We start from the raw sequence: 14,990 nt of genomic DNA, 5'->3' as shown, positions 1-14,990 counted from the left end.
ATGCATTTTTAATTTGATTAAAAAATAATTCAACAAAATTAATTAAATAAAAGTGGTAAAAATATCTAGCTGAGGATCTTCGGCAACTATTTCGAGGGACCCGACAATTTTTCCAAATATATTATAGTTCAGTGGTTTCTCTGAAATTTTACAGGGGTATAAATTGGGCCTCTCACTGCTTTCCCCTCTTTACATTTCCATTTCTCCCTCTTTACCATTTCGATTTCTCTTTGTTTCGGCGGCGGAGGCGCTCCTCCTTCTCCTTCTTCGTCGACGAAAGCAACTGATCGTGCCCTAATCGGATCCTTCAAAGAGGTCGGAGATCGTTTCTTCTCTTGATCGTTACTTTTACTCTCTCTTTTTTCAATAAAGTGTTGTAGATCTAGTTAGTTTTTGATAGATCTGATGGATTTGGTGATTGATGCTCATTTAAAAGAAAATGTATGGTGTCGTGCGTTGATTTTATGTTTAATTTAGTAAATGCGTTACTAGATCGGTTCTTAGGGTTCTCTCTGTGATGTCGATACTAATTTCGAAGCGCATGGATGGTGTCATCCGATGATTTCATGTGTAGTTCAGTAAATGCGTTGCTAGATCGGTTGTTAGGATCCTCTTTTTGATGAATCGTGGGTTTTATGGTTCGATTAGGGAATTCGATGCTATGTTATTAGTAATTTATCGGCAACTCCCTTTTTGGTAATGTTTTAGGCTTCATTTTGATGCTTTATTGAGGCAACGACATTGTGATTGTGAGATTGGAGGTGTCTTTATGGTGCTTTAATGATTGATGGCTTGCTGACTAGTTTAAATTTGTGAGTTCTTTGTGTTGAATGCTTTTTCACTTATGTGTGTGGCAAAGTTTGTCATTGGAATGAGATGTGAGTGAAAAGGAGATGATCGGGTGAATTAAGAATGAGTCGCTTAGAGCCTTAGACGTTTCCAACACTGCGTAAATGTGTTTACAATCTAGGTGATTTCTGAACTTCTGATATGAAGCGGCAAGGAACTGTGTCAAGTTCAATGTAAGATGTTGTATTATTTTTAGGGAATATATCGCTTTGATCATGTACCTTACATGTGGTCTAAGAACACTTCCTGTCTCCGGAGTATGACGCCTTCAAACTGGGAGATTAACTGGTTATTCTAGTGGTGCCTTAATGTGAGAAAAATTACTGCTGCAGCTTTTTATTTGACACTATATCATTTACTATGCAGCTGTTTGTTCTTATCGTTGAGTTAGTGTAAAAATTCCGATAATTATAGGTAATGAATAGTTTTTTAGAAGTAATTGTGTTGTATATTGTTCAGATGCTTTTATTTTTTGTTGCATATGCAAGTAGTTGATATTGGACATTTTTCACATGATTGAGGATAGACATTTAGTATGCCAACATGTAGCTACAATCTTATGCTTTATATTTATTTATAATGTGGAGGGGAGTCTTACAGTAGAATATAATTTTCTATCAGAGAATATTTTCCTTCTTTCCCTGTTTGTTGGATGTTTAGTTGGTTTTAGGTGGGATGTTTAGTTGCTTTGTTTACTGTAGTGGCCTTCCCTTCAAGATTTGGAAAATGTAGTTACTAATGCTCGTTTCCTATTTTTCCTTTGTTTTCCAAAGTCAGAAACATTTCAATTTGTCATTGAGCTAACAATTCTAGAACTGTACTACATTGCTGTTAGAAAGATCAAATTATCTTATATACATGTTTGCTGCAGATTAACAGGAAATGGCAGATGCTGAGGATATCCAACCTCTTGTTTGTGACAATGGAACCGGAATGGTCAAGGTTGGTTCATGTCATTTTTAGGCATTCATTTTTCCTCTGTTTTATGTTTTTCTTAGCCTCCGCTAATATTACTTTTTTTTTAAATAAGGCTGGATTTGCTGGTGACGATGCACCAAGGGCAGTATTTCCCAGTATTGTGGGCCGGCCCCGCCACACTGGCGTGATGGTCGGCATGGGCCAAAAGGATGCTTATGTAGGTGATGAAGCCCAATCCAAGAGAGGTATCCTCACTCTTAAATATCCCATTGAACATGGGATTGTTAGCAACTGGGATGATATGGAAAAGATCTGGCACCACACTTTCTACAATGAGCTACGTGTCGCTCCTGAGGAACATCCTGTGCTTCTCACTGAAGCCCCTCTAAACCCTAAGGCGAACAGAGAAAAAATGACTCAAATCATGTTTGAGACTTTCAATGTCCCTGCCATGTATGTGGCAATCCAGGCAGTCCTTTCCCTCTACGCCAGTGGTCGTACAACTGGTATGTCTAGGCATCTCTATTCGCTTTAAATTATCAATTATCTTAATGCATGTTGGCGCTGCTTATGTGTGTAGTTTTTCCTTCTCCCCAAATTCTATATGATTAAATGCACTAGTTTACTATTTTAATAGTTTAGTTTCCAACTCACCCTTTTAAAAAGATAAAGAAATAGAAAGGTTACTACTGAATTCTTTTCTATGTTGAAACATTTCTTTTTTACACTAAAATTTGTGGAATGGCGTGTGCAAGGATGATAATGGATTTTATGTATTACGTGCATTCATGGGGCTTGTTTGCCAATGGAAATAAAAAAATTAGTGGTAACTTTTTCTTGTTCTTTGTGTTTTTTCTAAAGAAGATGAGTTGGCAGGCTAACCAATAAGACTAAGCACAAAAAAAGGTAAATGCCCTGGTGCACCTAACTGCAAAGAATTTGAGCTTAAAATAAGGGAAGTGCAACTAAGTGCTTTTTAATGATCTGACGAATACCATCTCTGAGTGCTTCCTAAAAAAAACGAACAACACCAATCTAGCGCTTGTCTGTTCAACTAAGCCATCATATTGTCCACAGGTATTGTTCTTGACTCCGGTGATGGTGTGAGCCACACCGTCCCTATCTACGAAGGATATGCCCTACCTCATGCCATCCTTCGTTTGGATCTCGCTGGCCGCGACCTCACTGATGCCCTAATGAAGATCCTCACTGAGAGGGGCTATTCCTTCACAACAACTGCCGAACGCGAAATTGTGAGGGACATTAAGGAAAAACTCGCATATGTTGCCCTTGACTTTGAACAGGAGCTCGAAACCGCCAAGACCAGTTCTGCTGTTGAGAAAAGCTACGAGCTGCCCGATGGGCAGGTGATCACCATAGGAGCCGAGAGGTTCAGGTGCCCAGAAGTGCTTTTCCAGCCGTCGTTGATCGGCATGGAAGCAGCTGGAATTCATGAGACGACGTATAACTCTATCATGAAGTGCGACGTGGATATCAGGAAGGACTTATATGGGAATATTGTACTCAGTGGCGGGTCAACAATGTTCCCAGGTATTGCTGATAGGATGAGCAAGGAGATAACAGCTCTTGCCCCGAGCAGCATGAAGATTAAGGTGGTTGCTCCGCCCGAGAGGAAGTACAGTGTTTGGATTGGCGGCTCCATCCTCGCCTCCCTCAGCACTTTCCAGCAGGTGATACATCTGTCCTCTTTGATATTTTACATATGAATCCCTGCAGACTTCAGATTGTACATATATAAATCTGTTAGTTTGTGTAGAATCAATCACCATTTTGTTCCGGTCATTTTAACCGTTGCACAACTTTCGTACACAAATATCACGTTCTCTCTTCTCTGTCTTTTTATTTTTTATGCAGATGTGGATTTCTAAGGGAGAATATGATGAATCTGGCCCATCGATCGTCCACAGGAAATGTTTCTGAGCTCCCCAGTTCTATGGGCGTGCATTATAATTGCCTTCCATCCTTTCATGTGGTGTTCTTCTTTGTCCCGTGTATAATCTCATTTTCTTTACATCGTTGGTTTGCTAGAAAGAGTTTGTAGTTGGGATTTGTGTGTGCTCTATGGTTGCTTTGATTGCGTCACTTCATATAGTCGTCGTCGAACAGGTAGCTGGTATGTCCAAATTCTTGCACTCTTTTAATTTTAATATCGTTGCATTCGGGCTAGTTGAAGCCCTGGTGATGTTTTCTTCTATCTTATTTATTTTTAATTGTGCATCTTTGGAAGGTTCTAATTCGCAAAAATCAAATTTAATGTTTTTCATCATATAGCTCATTAATAAAATGATCCGTGTAACTTGAAAATAAATCAGAGATTTACGAGCCCAAAAACAATATTAACGATGTTGTGCTTAAACAGTTTTGGCGCGTACTAGTTACAGACGCCCAATATGCGTCAGATAGTTTACTATCTCCCCGCACAAATCGTACAATCCCGAATCAAGTCAAATCATATTTACATATTATTGTTCAATACAATCATGATATGTTACAATCACGTGTAAGATGACATGGTACGTACGGATGGAAAAGAATCATGATCAACGCTTAGCAATGTCTATAAGAAGCCCATAAACAAAACATTCGCATCTTTAAACAATATACATGCACGCTGCAAGCACTTATACGACATTTGCGCGCAAGAGGGGCTCAGCTTCGGGAACCAAAGCATCTTTCCCATCTTGCTTCCACATAGTTTGGAAAAGGCTCAGCTGCCGCCTCGGGGTTTGATCTCCTGCACTTGGCGCTTTACCTCTCAAGTTCTCGACATGTTGAAGGCAAACTTGCACGGCATCGTGCACCCTCACGAAGCACCACTCCTTACCAATCAGGTCTATCAGGCCTGATCTTGATAGTAAGAAATGAACTTGCCGATTCGGGTTAGCTATTGCAATCTGTGGAAAGAATGGATCCAAAGGTAATAAAAGGCCCTGTTATTTTTGAAAGAGGACACACGGTACTAAAAGTTATTACTCGAAGGTTGGAAATATACCTGGATGTCGCGTGCTTTGTATTCCTGATGCAAGTCCTTCAGAGCTTGAACGGCACTAGAGTCTATGTATGTAACAGCTGCAGAAATTTGACTGGTCCTGTTAGTCTACTATTGAATCGGTCACTAACACACCCGTTTGGATGGAGAGAAAAGGAGAAAAAAGTGACGAAAATTAGGAAAGAATGATTTTTCCTCTTTGGATCGAAACTTGAGGACACAAAAAAAAGAAATGGAAAGAAAATAAATGACCTTCCATAATGGACAGTTTCTTTTCTCTCCAAATGAGGGGGGGAACGGAGAGAAAGTTCTCTTCTTTTCATCTGTTTATCCAAACATCAGGAGAGGAATTACTTTCTTTTTTTTTCCCTCCTTTTCTTTTCTCTTCCTTTCTCTCCTCCTCTCTCCATCCAAACAAAGCATAAAAACTAAATTTGGCTGAGCTTGATGTGGAAATAAAATTATGAAAGAGTCCCTTTCATGTAATATATGCCTATGAGGCTTAATAGTGACTGTATTAAATTCCCTCTATAAATACAAAAAATTTGCTTTGTTGATAATACCACCCACCTAATTACTTGATAGCTCAAGCAAGCCTAATTACTCGGTAGCTCGAGCAATCCTTCTCGCCAAAATTTCATTGCTATTTTTGCTTGTCATTCTTTAAAAGAAAAGGCTTATACATGGAAGAAAATTCCGATTACTTACGTGACATTTCAAGGACAACAAAGTAAATCCTTCCAACATTTGGTCCTCGACTTGTGGTTGAAATGTTGAGTTCATATTCACGTAGCCTGATACATAAGTTGGAACAGTGATATCAGTACGCAATGAATAACTCACATCTAACAATATATAATTAGACGATAAAAATCTAGAGCTTCAGATATTCCACCTGTCCTTTATATAACTTATGTTTGCAAAGTAAATTGGTGCATCAACTCGAACCACAACTATCCCGCCATACGTATATGCTTCAGGATACTGCAGAGTGTTTCTATAGATGGTAGTCCCAGGAAGACGCCCCAAAACAGCTACAGCAAATCAATAAACAAAATAACTAGCACATGATCAACACAGGCTTTCATAATCGCGCTTGAGTTCATTTTTGGAATATTGCTTATTAATAATTCTGAAATCTTATGATTTCGGAATTCTCAGAAGATACTCACCTATATGGGGATTTGCTGATTCATGTATGACGAATGCTAGTGAGAACCCAACCTACAAAAGAATCGGTTCAACTCACAACATTACGATTATGATTACCACACAATAAAATGATAATTTGAGTACAAATGTCCTAGCATCCTTCTGTGTCATGGTTCCACATGTCAGCCTGGAAACCAGATATATAACTGTTACATTGAAGACCTCCAAGATGCATATTGGGCTCAAAACATGTAACAAATGATAGGTGAAAATGCAGAGACTACCTCAACTATAGGCTGCTTTGTAATAGACCTGACTTTATTTATTTATTAATTAATTTTTTTGGATATGGGGGATCTATATCAAAACGGCCTCTTCTTTAAGGGGTCAACATATATATCTTACTATATGATCATACAATGTTATTTTCAAAAGAGAAAAACAAGCACCATCGAACTAGTTAAAAAAGAATCATGCTTGTAGTCTTCTCCGTATAAACATCAGTAAATAATATTAAACCTTTGGAGAACACATTTTAATCAAAAAAGATGCTCATCAATTGAACGACATCTGAGAACATGGAGCAACTTCAATACTTACCCCCACAAGAACGCCTATCTCAATACCAAATATTAAAGTTGTGACGCAAGTGATTGTCCAGAGGAGAAAATCTTTCTTATCTATACCCCACAGAAACATGGCTTCCTCGTAATCAACCTATAAATCATAGATATTATGTATGTTACAAGTAAAAACAATCAAAATCTTCAAAAGGCAGGCAAAGACTGAAGTCACAATTAAATATGAGCTTTTACGTTTTACTACAACTCAGTCAGACAGTCATATCTAGTTTCAATCTCAAGTTGTTTGAGTTTTTCTTTATTTTCTATTGTTTTTTGTTTCAAAACAAAAGCACTGTAACTAATTTAATGGTGGGTTTAGGAGAATTATTTGAGGATGTTGGGGCTACAATTTTGTTAGGTAAGAGCTTTTCATTTAAACATAGCCAGCTGATTGTGAATTTTTCAGATGAAGTAACATAACAAGGTGATGCAATTCTACAATGCAAGGACGCCTCTGAGGCTTTTATGATCAAGACCACAGAGTACTGTTATCAATAATAATTCATGGCAACAAATGCATTTCAGAAATTTACATTGATAAGGTGAAAGAATTAGAAATCCATCAACCGGGCTTCAAAGAATGGAAGAGTGAATTCACAAGCCATCTAGAAATCCAAATAAGACTAAGTGGTTACTCAAACTCGATCTTGATAAGATATAGCCAGTTGTGTTAATTGCTTCATTTTGGCTCGACTTCAACCAGATCCACCCAAGTAAACAACTAAACTGGAAAATACTCCTACGTCAAGCCAAATCAAATGAATTAAACCTGAGCTGGATTAGAGAACGAATTACACTACCCAACTTAATAGAACAAGCCATCAACAAAGATTGTTCATCAATATAATGCCTATATACTATGACTGTTCAGATTTTGAAAAACAACGGTTATTTAGCTGCCCTAAAGTACGTAGCACATTACACCAATAATGATGAGGAACTTCTTTTCTTATAAAAAGAATTTCAGATTTGATTGATCAACATAAGAGATCTGTAAATTATTCTAAACTATATAGAAAAGAAATTAGGCGTGAGAGATCCTTACAAGGCCCATGACAGCAGAAACCACAATCGCAGCCAAGGCACACTAATACAGAGAAAAGCAAATCAACAGTGAGCAGATATGTTACATGATTGTGAAAGCATATAAGAAAGAGATTACATGGAAAAAACAAAAGAACTAGTAATATTTAATTAGTTCTTCACTGCTACAATTTCACAATTAGTTCCTGCTATGAAATGATGTTAACAGAGGAATTCAATTAGACATGACAAGGTAAACTAGCAACATTGAACTATGAATTTGAGTAAAGATAGCAGTATTACTAATCAGTCATATTATTGCTTAATCAATAGAGAAATATTGTTATTGAAAAGATGGCCTCAATATGATAGTAATAGTATGCATGAAAAGTTCATAGCTAATACTATCGGATATGCAGTTTTAAAAGTTATACCTGAGGTATGTCACTGAATAATGGTGTCATAAACATAAGGGCACAACCCATTATAATGCCCATAGTAATTCCAGATAATCCAGTCTGTGCGCCACTCTCATGATTTACAGCTGACCTGGAAAATGAACCTGCATAAAAAATAGTGAGACTCCATCTCACTAACTCACGCTAGCTCAAACCTAGGTTTAACTGTTTTTATCTGGAAATGCAAAGAATAAAAAGTAAACATTAGTCAGACCTTGTAATATACACAGGATTAGTATCTTACCAGTGGCAGGGTACGAACCAAAGAATGAGCCACATATGTTTGCAACACCGAGACCAAATAACTGCAAATGATAAGCGGAAGAATTTCATCAAATGAAGTGAAAAATGTAGCAATCCTTTTAGTCAGTCATGGAACTAAATAGCCAATATAAAACTGGGCCATCTGAATGCAAATTAGAATCCTCAAGTAAAAGAACATGGCGTGACTTCTTTCCATTAGTTACATAACACAAACTGATTCAGATATGCATAGAATTAAATGTCACGCCAGCAATATACTTCTGTAAATCTTCTAGGCTGTATTCTTTTCACACTTCTACTGCTGAATACCGACCAAAAATTATTACCATCTAAGTTGTTCTTGGCCATTTTTGGAATCCAGTCATCTCTTAAACACTTCCTAAGGATTTTTGCTTCTCCAAACTTTTCTTCTGTGTACGCATCACAGAGTGTTGCATACAAAAATTCATAGTTGCAGTGTATATGCATGTATGTACACATTTATGTATGTCGAATTGTATATGAATCTTCGAAGTTAACATATGATACGTTAAAAAAGTATTAAAGCTTTCATGCCCCTAATCTGTTCGAGATAATTAAAAATGTCACGAAAAAATAAAGACATCAGAACTATAATTGAACGTTGCGACAAAGTGATTGCAAACAGCTATAGTTGGGCTAAAGCATATGATATGATTACCTCTTGGTTCGAGTCCAATTCATATCCATTCTTAGCAGCTAAGGCTTTAGCTATCCCCACAGACTCCTAAATCACAAAAAATAAAAATATATAAGTGCTTATGGCAATGAGACCTACAAATGGCAATAAGCGTCAAAGTTAGAACACAGTCAAAAGAAAATTGTTTGTACCAATATAGCAACACCAGTAATAAGAAGTGCTGTTGAAATGAGAGACTTCGCATGTTGAAATCCTTTAGGAATAGAAAACTTTGGAAGGCCTTGGGGAATTTCACCTACCTAAAAACAGTAACAAGTCAGATATTGTGATACAATTTGGACTTCGCATTTCACATAAATCATGCTGAAGAATAAATTTTAGTTCATCCACATGTTTTCGATTGTAACAATTATAGTCCCTGAAGGAAGTTTGCATGATTAAGTTTTGCGGTCTACCATCTGAAAAAGTGTCAAGTAGGACCACTGTCATGCATTCCCTAGTTAAAATTGAAACTACGTGGATGAAATCTAAATAAAGACCGATTTTCAGTCATTAAATGGAAATAGACATCAAACCACAAGGACCAGATTGAAATTCTTATGATGAAATTAGAATCAAGGTCAGATTTCAGGGACCAAATTGTTACAGTTGAAGATCTGAGAACAACAGCCGTGGTAAAACATAACGTAATATTTCAAATGAAGTACATCTTACTACTGAGATTGAAGACGGATGAAATATCTTGACAATGAGTGTTCCCAGTACAACTGCTGTAAGGGGTCCAGCAGCTCTGAAGTACCGCAATCTTTTACTTGATTTCCCCTACCACATGTGGTGGGTTAGTTAAGAGTGTATTAATTATTTTCAGGTGGAAATTGATTTGAATCTAAATTCAAAGGAAGTGAAAGACAATTCTTACCATGTGCTTCATGAGAAGAAGAATTGCAAGAAAAGAACATCCCAGTACAAACGGGGGCCAGGAAAACTACAAAAATGAAACTGCTGCAAAAGATTAGTAAATTGAATGTCATCATAAATATATTATAAGATTATAGAGGTGAAATATAAGGAGGGATATTAGCCCAATTAAAAAGCTCATAAGCAAGCAAGATATATACAACCTATCAATATTTATGAGCTAAACAAAGAAAGCACGTGTAGTCTAAAAAAAGGGAAAAAAATTGAGACAATTTCAGTTCCAAAAAGGATACAATAATCCTCGGCTCAAAATTTTTCAAGAGAAGAACTAAAAGGATCAGTTTAACAGATCTCCTTCAACAGTCAGGGACTATCATAGGCAAGACAAGCACCTATGTCGAGTCTATCTGTCACAGCATTACGGCAGTTATGGGTATAGAGGCCCTTCCCACTGGAAAAGAAGAAAAGGTGGAATAATGAGGCTTATCTCACTAAACGCAATAGTCAGAGTGGATCCGCCTACTCTTTCTTGTTGTTCTCCTCTATTTTCTTAAAGCTTTAACTTCTATGAACTGCTCAGAAAGCAGGCTGTGGAATGAACGTAAAATCACATATTCTTGACACAAATCTCTTCAAGAATGCTTCACTGAGCTTTTCTAGAAAAATTTACAAATGTAGCAGGTAGCTTGGATGGGGAAACACACATATACAGTTTCTACTATGGAATAATTGGAATACATACAGTTTCTTTTCATTCTACTGCATATTAAACAAAAATTTGAGCATTGACAGATTGATTAATAGCTCACAATCTATTACAAGTATGAGATTGTACATCCTAAAGTAGATAGCGCAACAACCAGACAACTTCGAGAAGTCGTAAAACAATATATACAGACATGAAGAAGATCGTATCAAGAATCAGGTATTTGCTCAAAAATAAGCAACAAAATAATCACCAGGATGCGAGAAGCATACATCACCAATTCCAGCAATGATACTCCTGACTAGTGGGATAATTTTGCTGCTTCTTACTACATCATATCCCAGGAAGTATTTCACTTGAGACAAGGCAATGACGATGGCTGATGCAGTCGTGAAGCCGGATATTACAGAATGGCTTACGAAACGGATAAGCCACCCAAGCCTATAGAGGATGCAAGATATGAGTTAGATTACATCATTACACAAGTTTAAACTGCTACAAATTTCTAACTTGAAGCAGTATTTAGCTTAATATGGCAAGTTACAATAAAAGCTAGAGAAAGTCTACAGAATAGTTTGCTTGGCGCTTCCACTACAGTGCTGTTTGAGTAAAGAAGTATAAAGAAGCTTTGAAAATCTCCTTAACGGCTTCTCACCACAGTAAAACTAGAAGCTCCAAATTAGAGCTTCTACTTACAAAATCACAAGATAATTTTAGTTATCGTTACTTTCTAGGGTAGAGAAACTATTCCACAAGCCAAGCCAAACAGGCAGTGCATCAGAAATTAGAAATTCTATCTAAAGCATGTGCCAACTATCTGCAAGAACTGGAAACTGAATGCTCAAGAGATTGCCGCCAATACGTTTGGAACTGCAATCTCCTTGATCTATTTGTATTTCAACACATCAAAGGGACGATAAACATAGCAGTAAAACATCTGAAGTTGCTATTTGGTTACCTTAACAAACCCATGAGACATTCCAATACCCCAACCATGAGAGCCAACAGTATTGCGAGTTCCGTGTAAAGCTCATTAGAGGAATCAACAATGCTACCAAGGACATTCGACACCAAAAGAGACACTAAAGCAACAGGACCGATCGCTAGCTGACGCGAGGATCCAAAAATCGCATAAACAAATACTGGTACAAATCCTGAATCTGTTTGTTTAACCAGAATAAAAGAAGATCATCGGCAATAACAACAAAAAAAAAGGGAAAAAAAAAAAAGCAGATCATCATACTTTAATAGAAGAATCTTAATATGGTAAGAACAAAAGGAATTATACTCACAAAGCCCATATATAGGATGAAGCCCAGCTAACTTCGCGTAGGACATAGCCTAAATTTTGCATATTAAGGGGAAAAAAAAGGTAAAAAAGGAATCAAAATTTCGCACTCATTCCACTCAAAGATTCGCTTCAATCAAAACTTATATTCACACCATTCCCAAAAACAAACTGACGAATCACAATACTTCTAACTTCATACAACGTAAACCCTAGCATTCCAAATTAAGCAACGAAACTACTACTCGATTCCACTATAACACATCTAATCAACTATTTACCCCAGCTTCCTCTTCGATCGGGATCGAGATGGAGATGGAGATTGAGAGATCGGCGAGAGGGAGATCGCACCTGGGGGACGAGCATGACGCCGACGGTGACGCCGGCCATGACGTCGGCCTGGAGCCACTCGCGCCACCGGTAGGTGCGGAGCCACCGGGAGCAGGGGAGGAGGAGCTCGAGCCACTCGCCGGCGCCCATGCGGCGGAGCTTCGCCGCCCACCGGGCGTGTAGCGGCGGCGACGGCGTCGCCGGCGCCGAGGACGACGGGTGCTGGAGCGGTATCACCCGCACCGTCCTCGCCCCTCCTCCTCCGCCGCCAGAGACGGAGCCCGCGGCGGCGACGATGTCGCCGACGCTGGAGGAGGCGTACGACGATCGCTGCATTTTGTGAAGCGGGAGAATCAAATAAATCTCTCCCCCACCACGACCCACCCCCCGATCTCCCAATACTCCGAATCGCCTCTTTTCTCCTTCCTCACCAATCACGAGACGGAGAGAGGTGTTGCATGTGACAACAAAACTCAGCGATTAATAACTAACCCGCGCACAGGGTCATATCGTGTGCCTCTATCGTTCCTTCGTTTGTGTGACCCGTAGCCGTGTGCTGCTTCCTACGACCACGTTTATTATATATCCGGGGAAGTTGCTTGACGTACCCAAATATGTACCCAGTTCAAACTTCACAATATGTTTTGGCTCTCTCCGCTGCTATTTTAATTAAAAGATTAACTCGTTCCGACAGAGAATAAAAACAAAGTTCTGAGCAGAAATTTTAATAATTCGACAAAATTTTTGATCGGAACTTCTCTCCCTAATATTACACAAGTAACACTTTATTATATCATAATTATACTGTAGAATAAGATTTCGAAAATTTTCAAAAAATTATAGTTAAACAATGGCCAGTACCTCCAAGTCGCTGCCTCGATGATTAAATCTGATTTATGAGATTAAAAGCATACCATTTGCATGATTTTTTTAAATTAAGTGCAAATCAAAATTTATTAAATTTTGTTTAAGCCAATAAATAATTTCAGCGTTAACGTTGTCCTTACCGTAAATTTTGACTCTCTAGCCACCCAAACCTTAACCAGGGTACTGTATGGGGTGCGCGTAGCACATTTCACATGCACAAATTAGACACGGTAGTAAGTCCTCCTCGTTGCGATCCGTGTTGAGAGAAATAGGATGAACCTGGACCGGTAGCCCGTCTTGTTGCGTTTTGACGAACCTGGCACGGAAAAATGCGATTATATTAAAAATGAATAATAAATAATACTAGAATTCTTAGTTTGTGTCATTGTGCTAGAGCTTAGGATTTAATTTTAAAAGCAAGAGGATTGATTGGTGCTTTTTTTATAAGGTCCACGGTCTCCGCATATTAGAAGTATATGCGGAAATTTAGACAGGTGTTAGCATTTGTTGAAAAAAATTCGGTGGGAAACTCTCAGCACGCCTTATTGAGAAGTCATCCGTCAACAACGATATATTAATTTTATCTTCTATCTAATAATTATAATTTTATTTTTAAAATTTTAGTATTAAAAATTTAAAAGAAATTTTGAATGAAAGCAAAACTAATACATAGCAAATAAAGATTTTTCCAACAAAACGATAATTTGGAGCATTTTACGAGGGTTTTTTTTGCAAATGGCCCCCTGAAAAAATTTTATTTTAAAAATAGTCCTGTCAAAATTTAATTTGCAAAAATGGCCATGACCCTGCAGGCACTACGTCAACACCACACGAGCAGGGCTGGAGCCAGTGTGTTAAGTTGAACACGTTGAATCATTCATCGTGTTTCATATTTATATTCCTTTTCTTCTCTTTTAGGGATGTCAATGGGTCAGATTTGGATCTCCGAATGCGGGTTTTAAAAATTTATACCTATATAACTTTAATATATGGATATGGATATGGATTTTTAAAACCCGTAGGGCTCGGATTCGTGTTTGGGTTTTAATTTGATTTTCGGATTCAATTTCGAGTTTTTAAAAATCCAATCCAAATCCGACCCGTTGACATCCCTAAAAGAGAAGAAAATGAATATAAATATGAAATACGGAGAAAGAACACGGTGAATAGTTCACCGTGTTCAACTTAACACACTGGCCTCAGCCCTATCCGCGTGGCGCTGATGTAGCGCCTGTGTGGCAGTAGCAGGAGCAAAACTATTTTTACAAATTAAATTTTGATAGGACTATTTTAAAATAAAAATTTGTCAAAGGGCTAAATTGAAAAAAGCCCCTTTTACCGAAGTTAGTTTTATCCCCATTTGTGGCGGATGCTACTGGATAACAAGTTGGCCATATTCCGGATGCATGGCCATGTCTTTTTGCACCAGTCCAAGGCCATTAAAGCAGTGCTATTATTTCATCATATATGACACATTAAAGTTGAAATAGAGATTCATTTATTTTTCAATATTCAATGAATATTTCATCATGTGACATATTAAAGTTGAAATAGAGATTCATTTATTTTCCAACATTCAATGAATCCCTTTTTTTTTTTTTTGGTGGGGAGGGTGTGTAAGGTGATATTTGGTTGTCCCTAAGTGAAGAGGCAAAAATGGTATTTTTTAAAAAAAGTAAAAAAATTATTTTTTTTAATTTTGACCCAAAAAACTTCATAGTTATCAAAATTCAATAGTTAACAACCCATGTAAAGAGGTGTAAATAGATTTTGTTCTTAATAGTTGATTTTCAACGTCTACTCAAGTTATTTGAATTTGAACAGTAAATTTAATTTTGCATTTCGAATTTTAAATTATAAAATTCAAATTTAAATTATTATTTTAATTTCAAAGCACTAGATTTGAACACAACATGTGTATTCAAA

The 14,990-nt window shown here is 37.5% G+C and overlaps 2 protein-coding genes across 2 annotated transcripts; one reads left to right on the top strand and one right to left on the bottom strand.

Annotated features, from left to right (window-relative positions):
• On the top strand, positions 164 to 3,982 carry LOC109719820 (actin-101). The gene is made up of 5 exons (XM_020246638.1): positions 164 to 315; positions 1,721 to 1,791; positions 1,880 to 2,273; positions 2,845 to 3,458; positions 3,643 to 3,982. Exons 2-5 carry the CDS (start codon positions 1,732 to 1,734, stop codon positions 3,706 to 3,708), a joined length of 1,134 nt encoding a protein of 377 aa, XP_020102227.1. The 5' UTR covers positions 164 to 315; positions 1,721 to 1,731; the 3' UTR covers positions 3,709 to 3,982.
• LOC109719819 (sulfate transporter 4.1, chloroplastic-like) lies at positions 4,211 to 12,830 on the bottom strand. The gene is made up of 17 exons (XM_020246637.1): positions 12,219 to 12,830; positions 11,872 to 11,920; positions 11,538 to 11,739; positions 10,852 to 11,020; positions 9,875 to 9,940; positions 9,670 to 9,777; positions 9,147 to 9,254; positions 8,977 to 9,042; positions 8,278 to 8,338; positions 8,010 to 8,137; positions 7,598 to 7,639; positions 6,530 to 6,646; positions 5,950 to 6,001; positions 5,673 to 5,811; positions 5,486 to 5,571; positions 4,781 to 4,857; positions 4,211 to 4,682 (listed from the first exon to the last, which is right to left on the bottom strand). Exons 1-17 carry the CDS (start codon positions 12,531 to 12,533, stop codon positions 4,410 to 4,412), a joined length of 2,058 nt encoding a protein of 685 aa, XP_020102226.1. The 5' UTR covers positions 12,534 to 12,830; the 3' UTR covers positions 4,211 to 4,409.

Source organism: Ananas comosus, linkage group 13 (assembly GCF_001540865.1).
Source record: "Ananas comosus cultivar F153 linkage group 13, ASM154086v1, whole genome shotgun sequence".
In the NCBI taxonomy this organism is placed as follows: domain Eukaryota; kingdom Viridiplantae; phylum Streptophyta; class Magnoliopsida; order Poales; family Bromeliaceae; genus Ananas; species Ananas comosus.
Note: the sequence above shows the minus strand (reverse complement) of the source record. Positions and strands in the feature narration are given on the sequence as shown.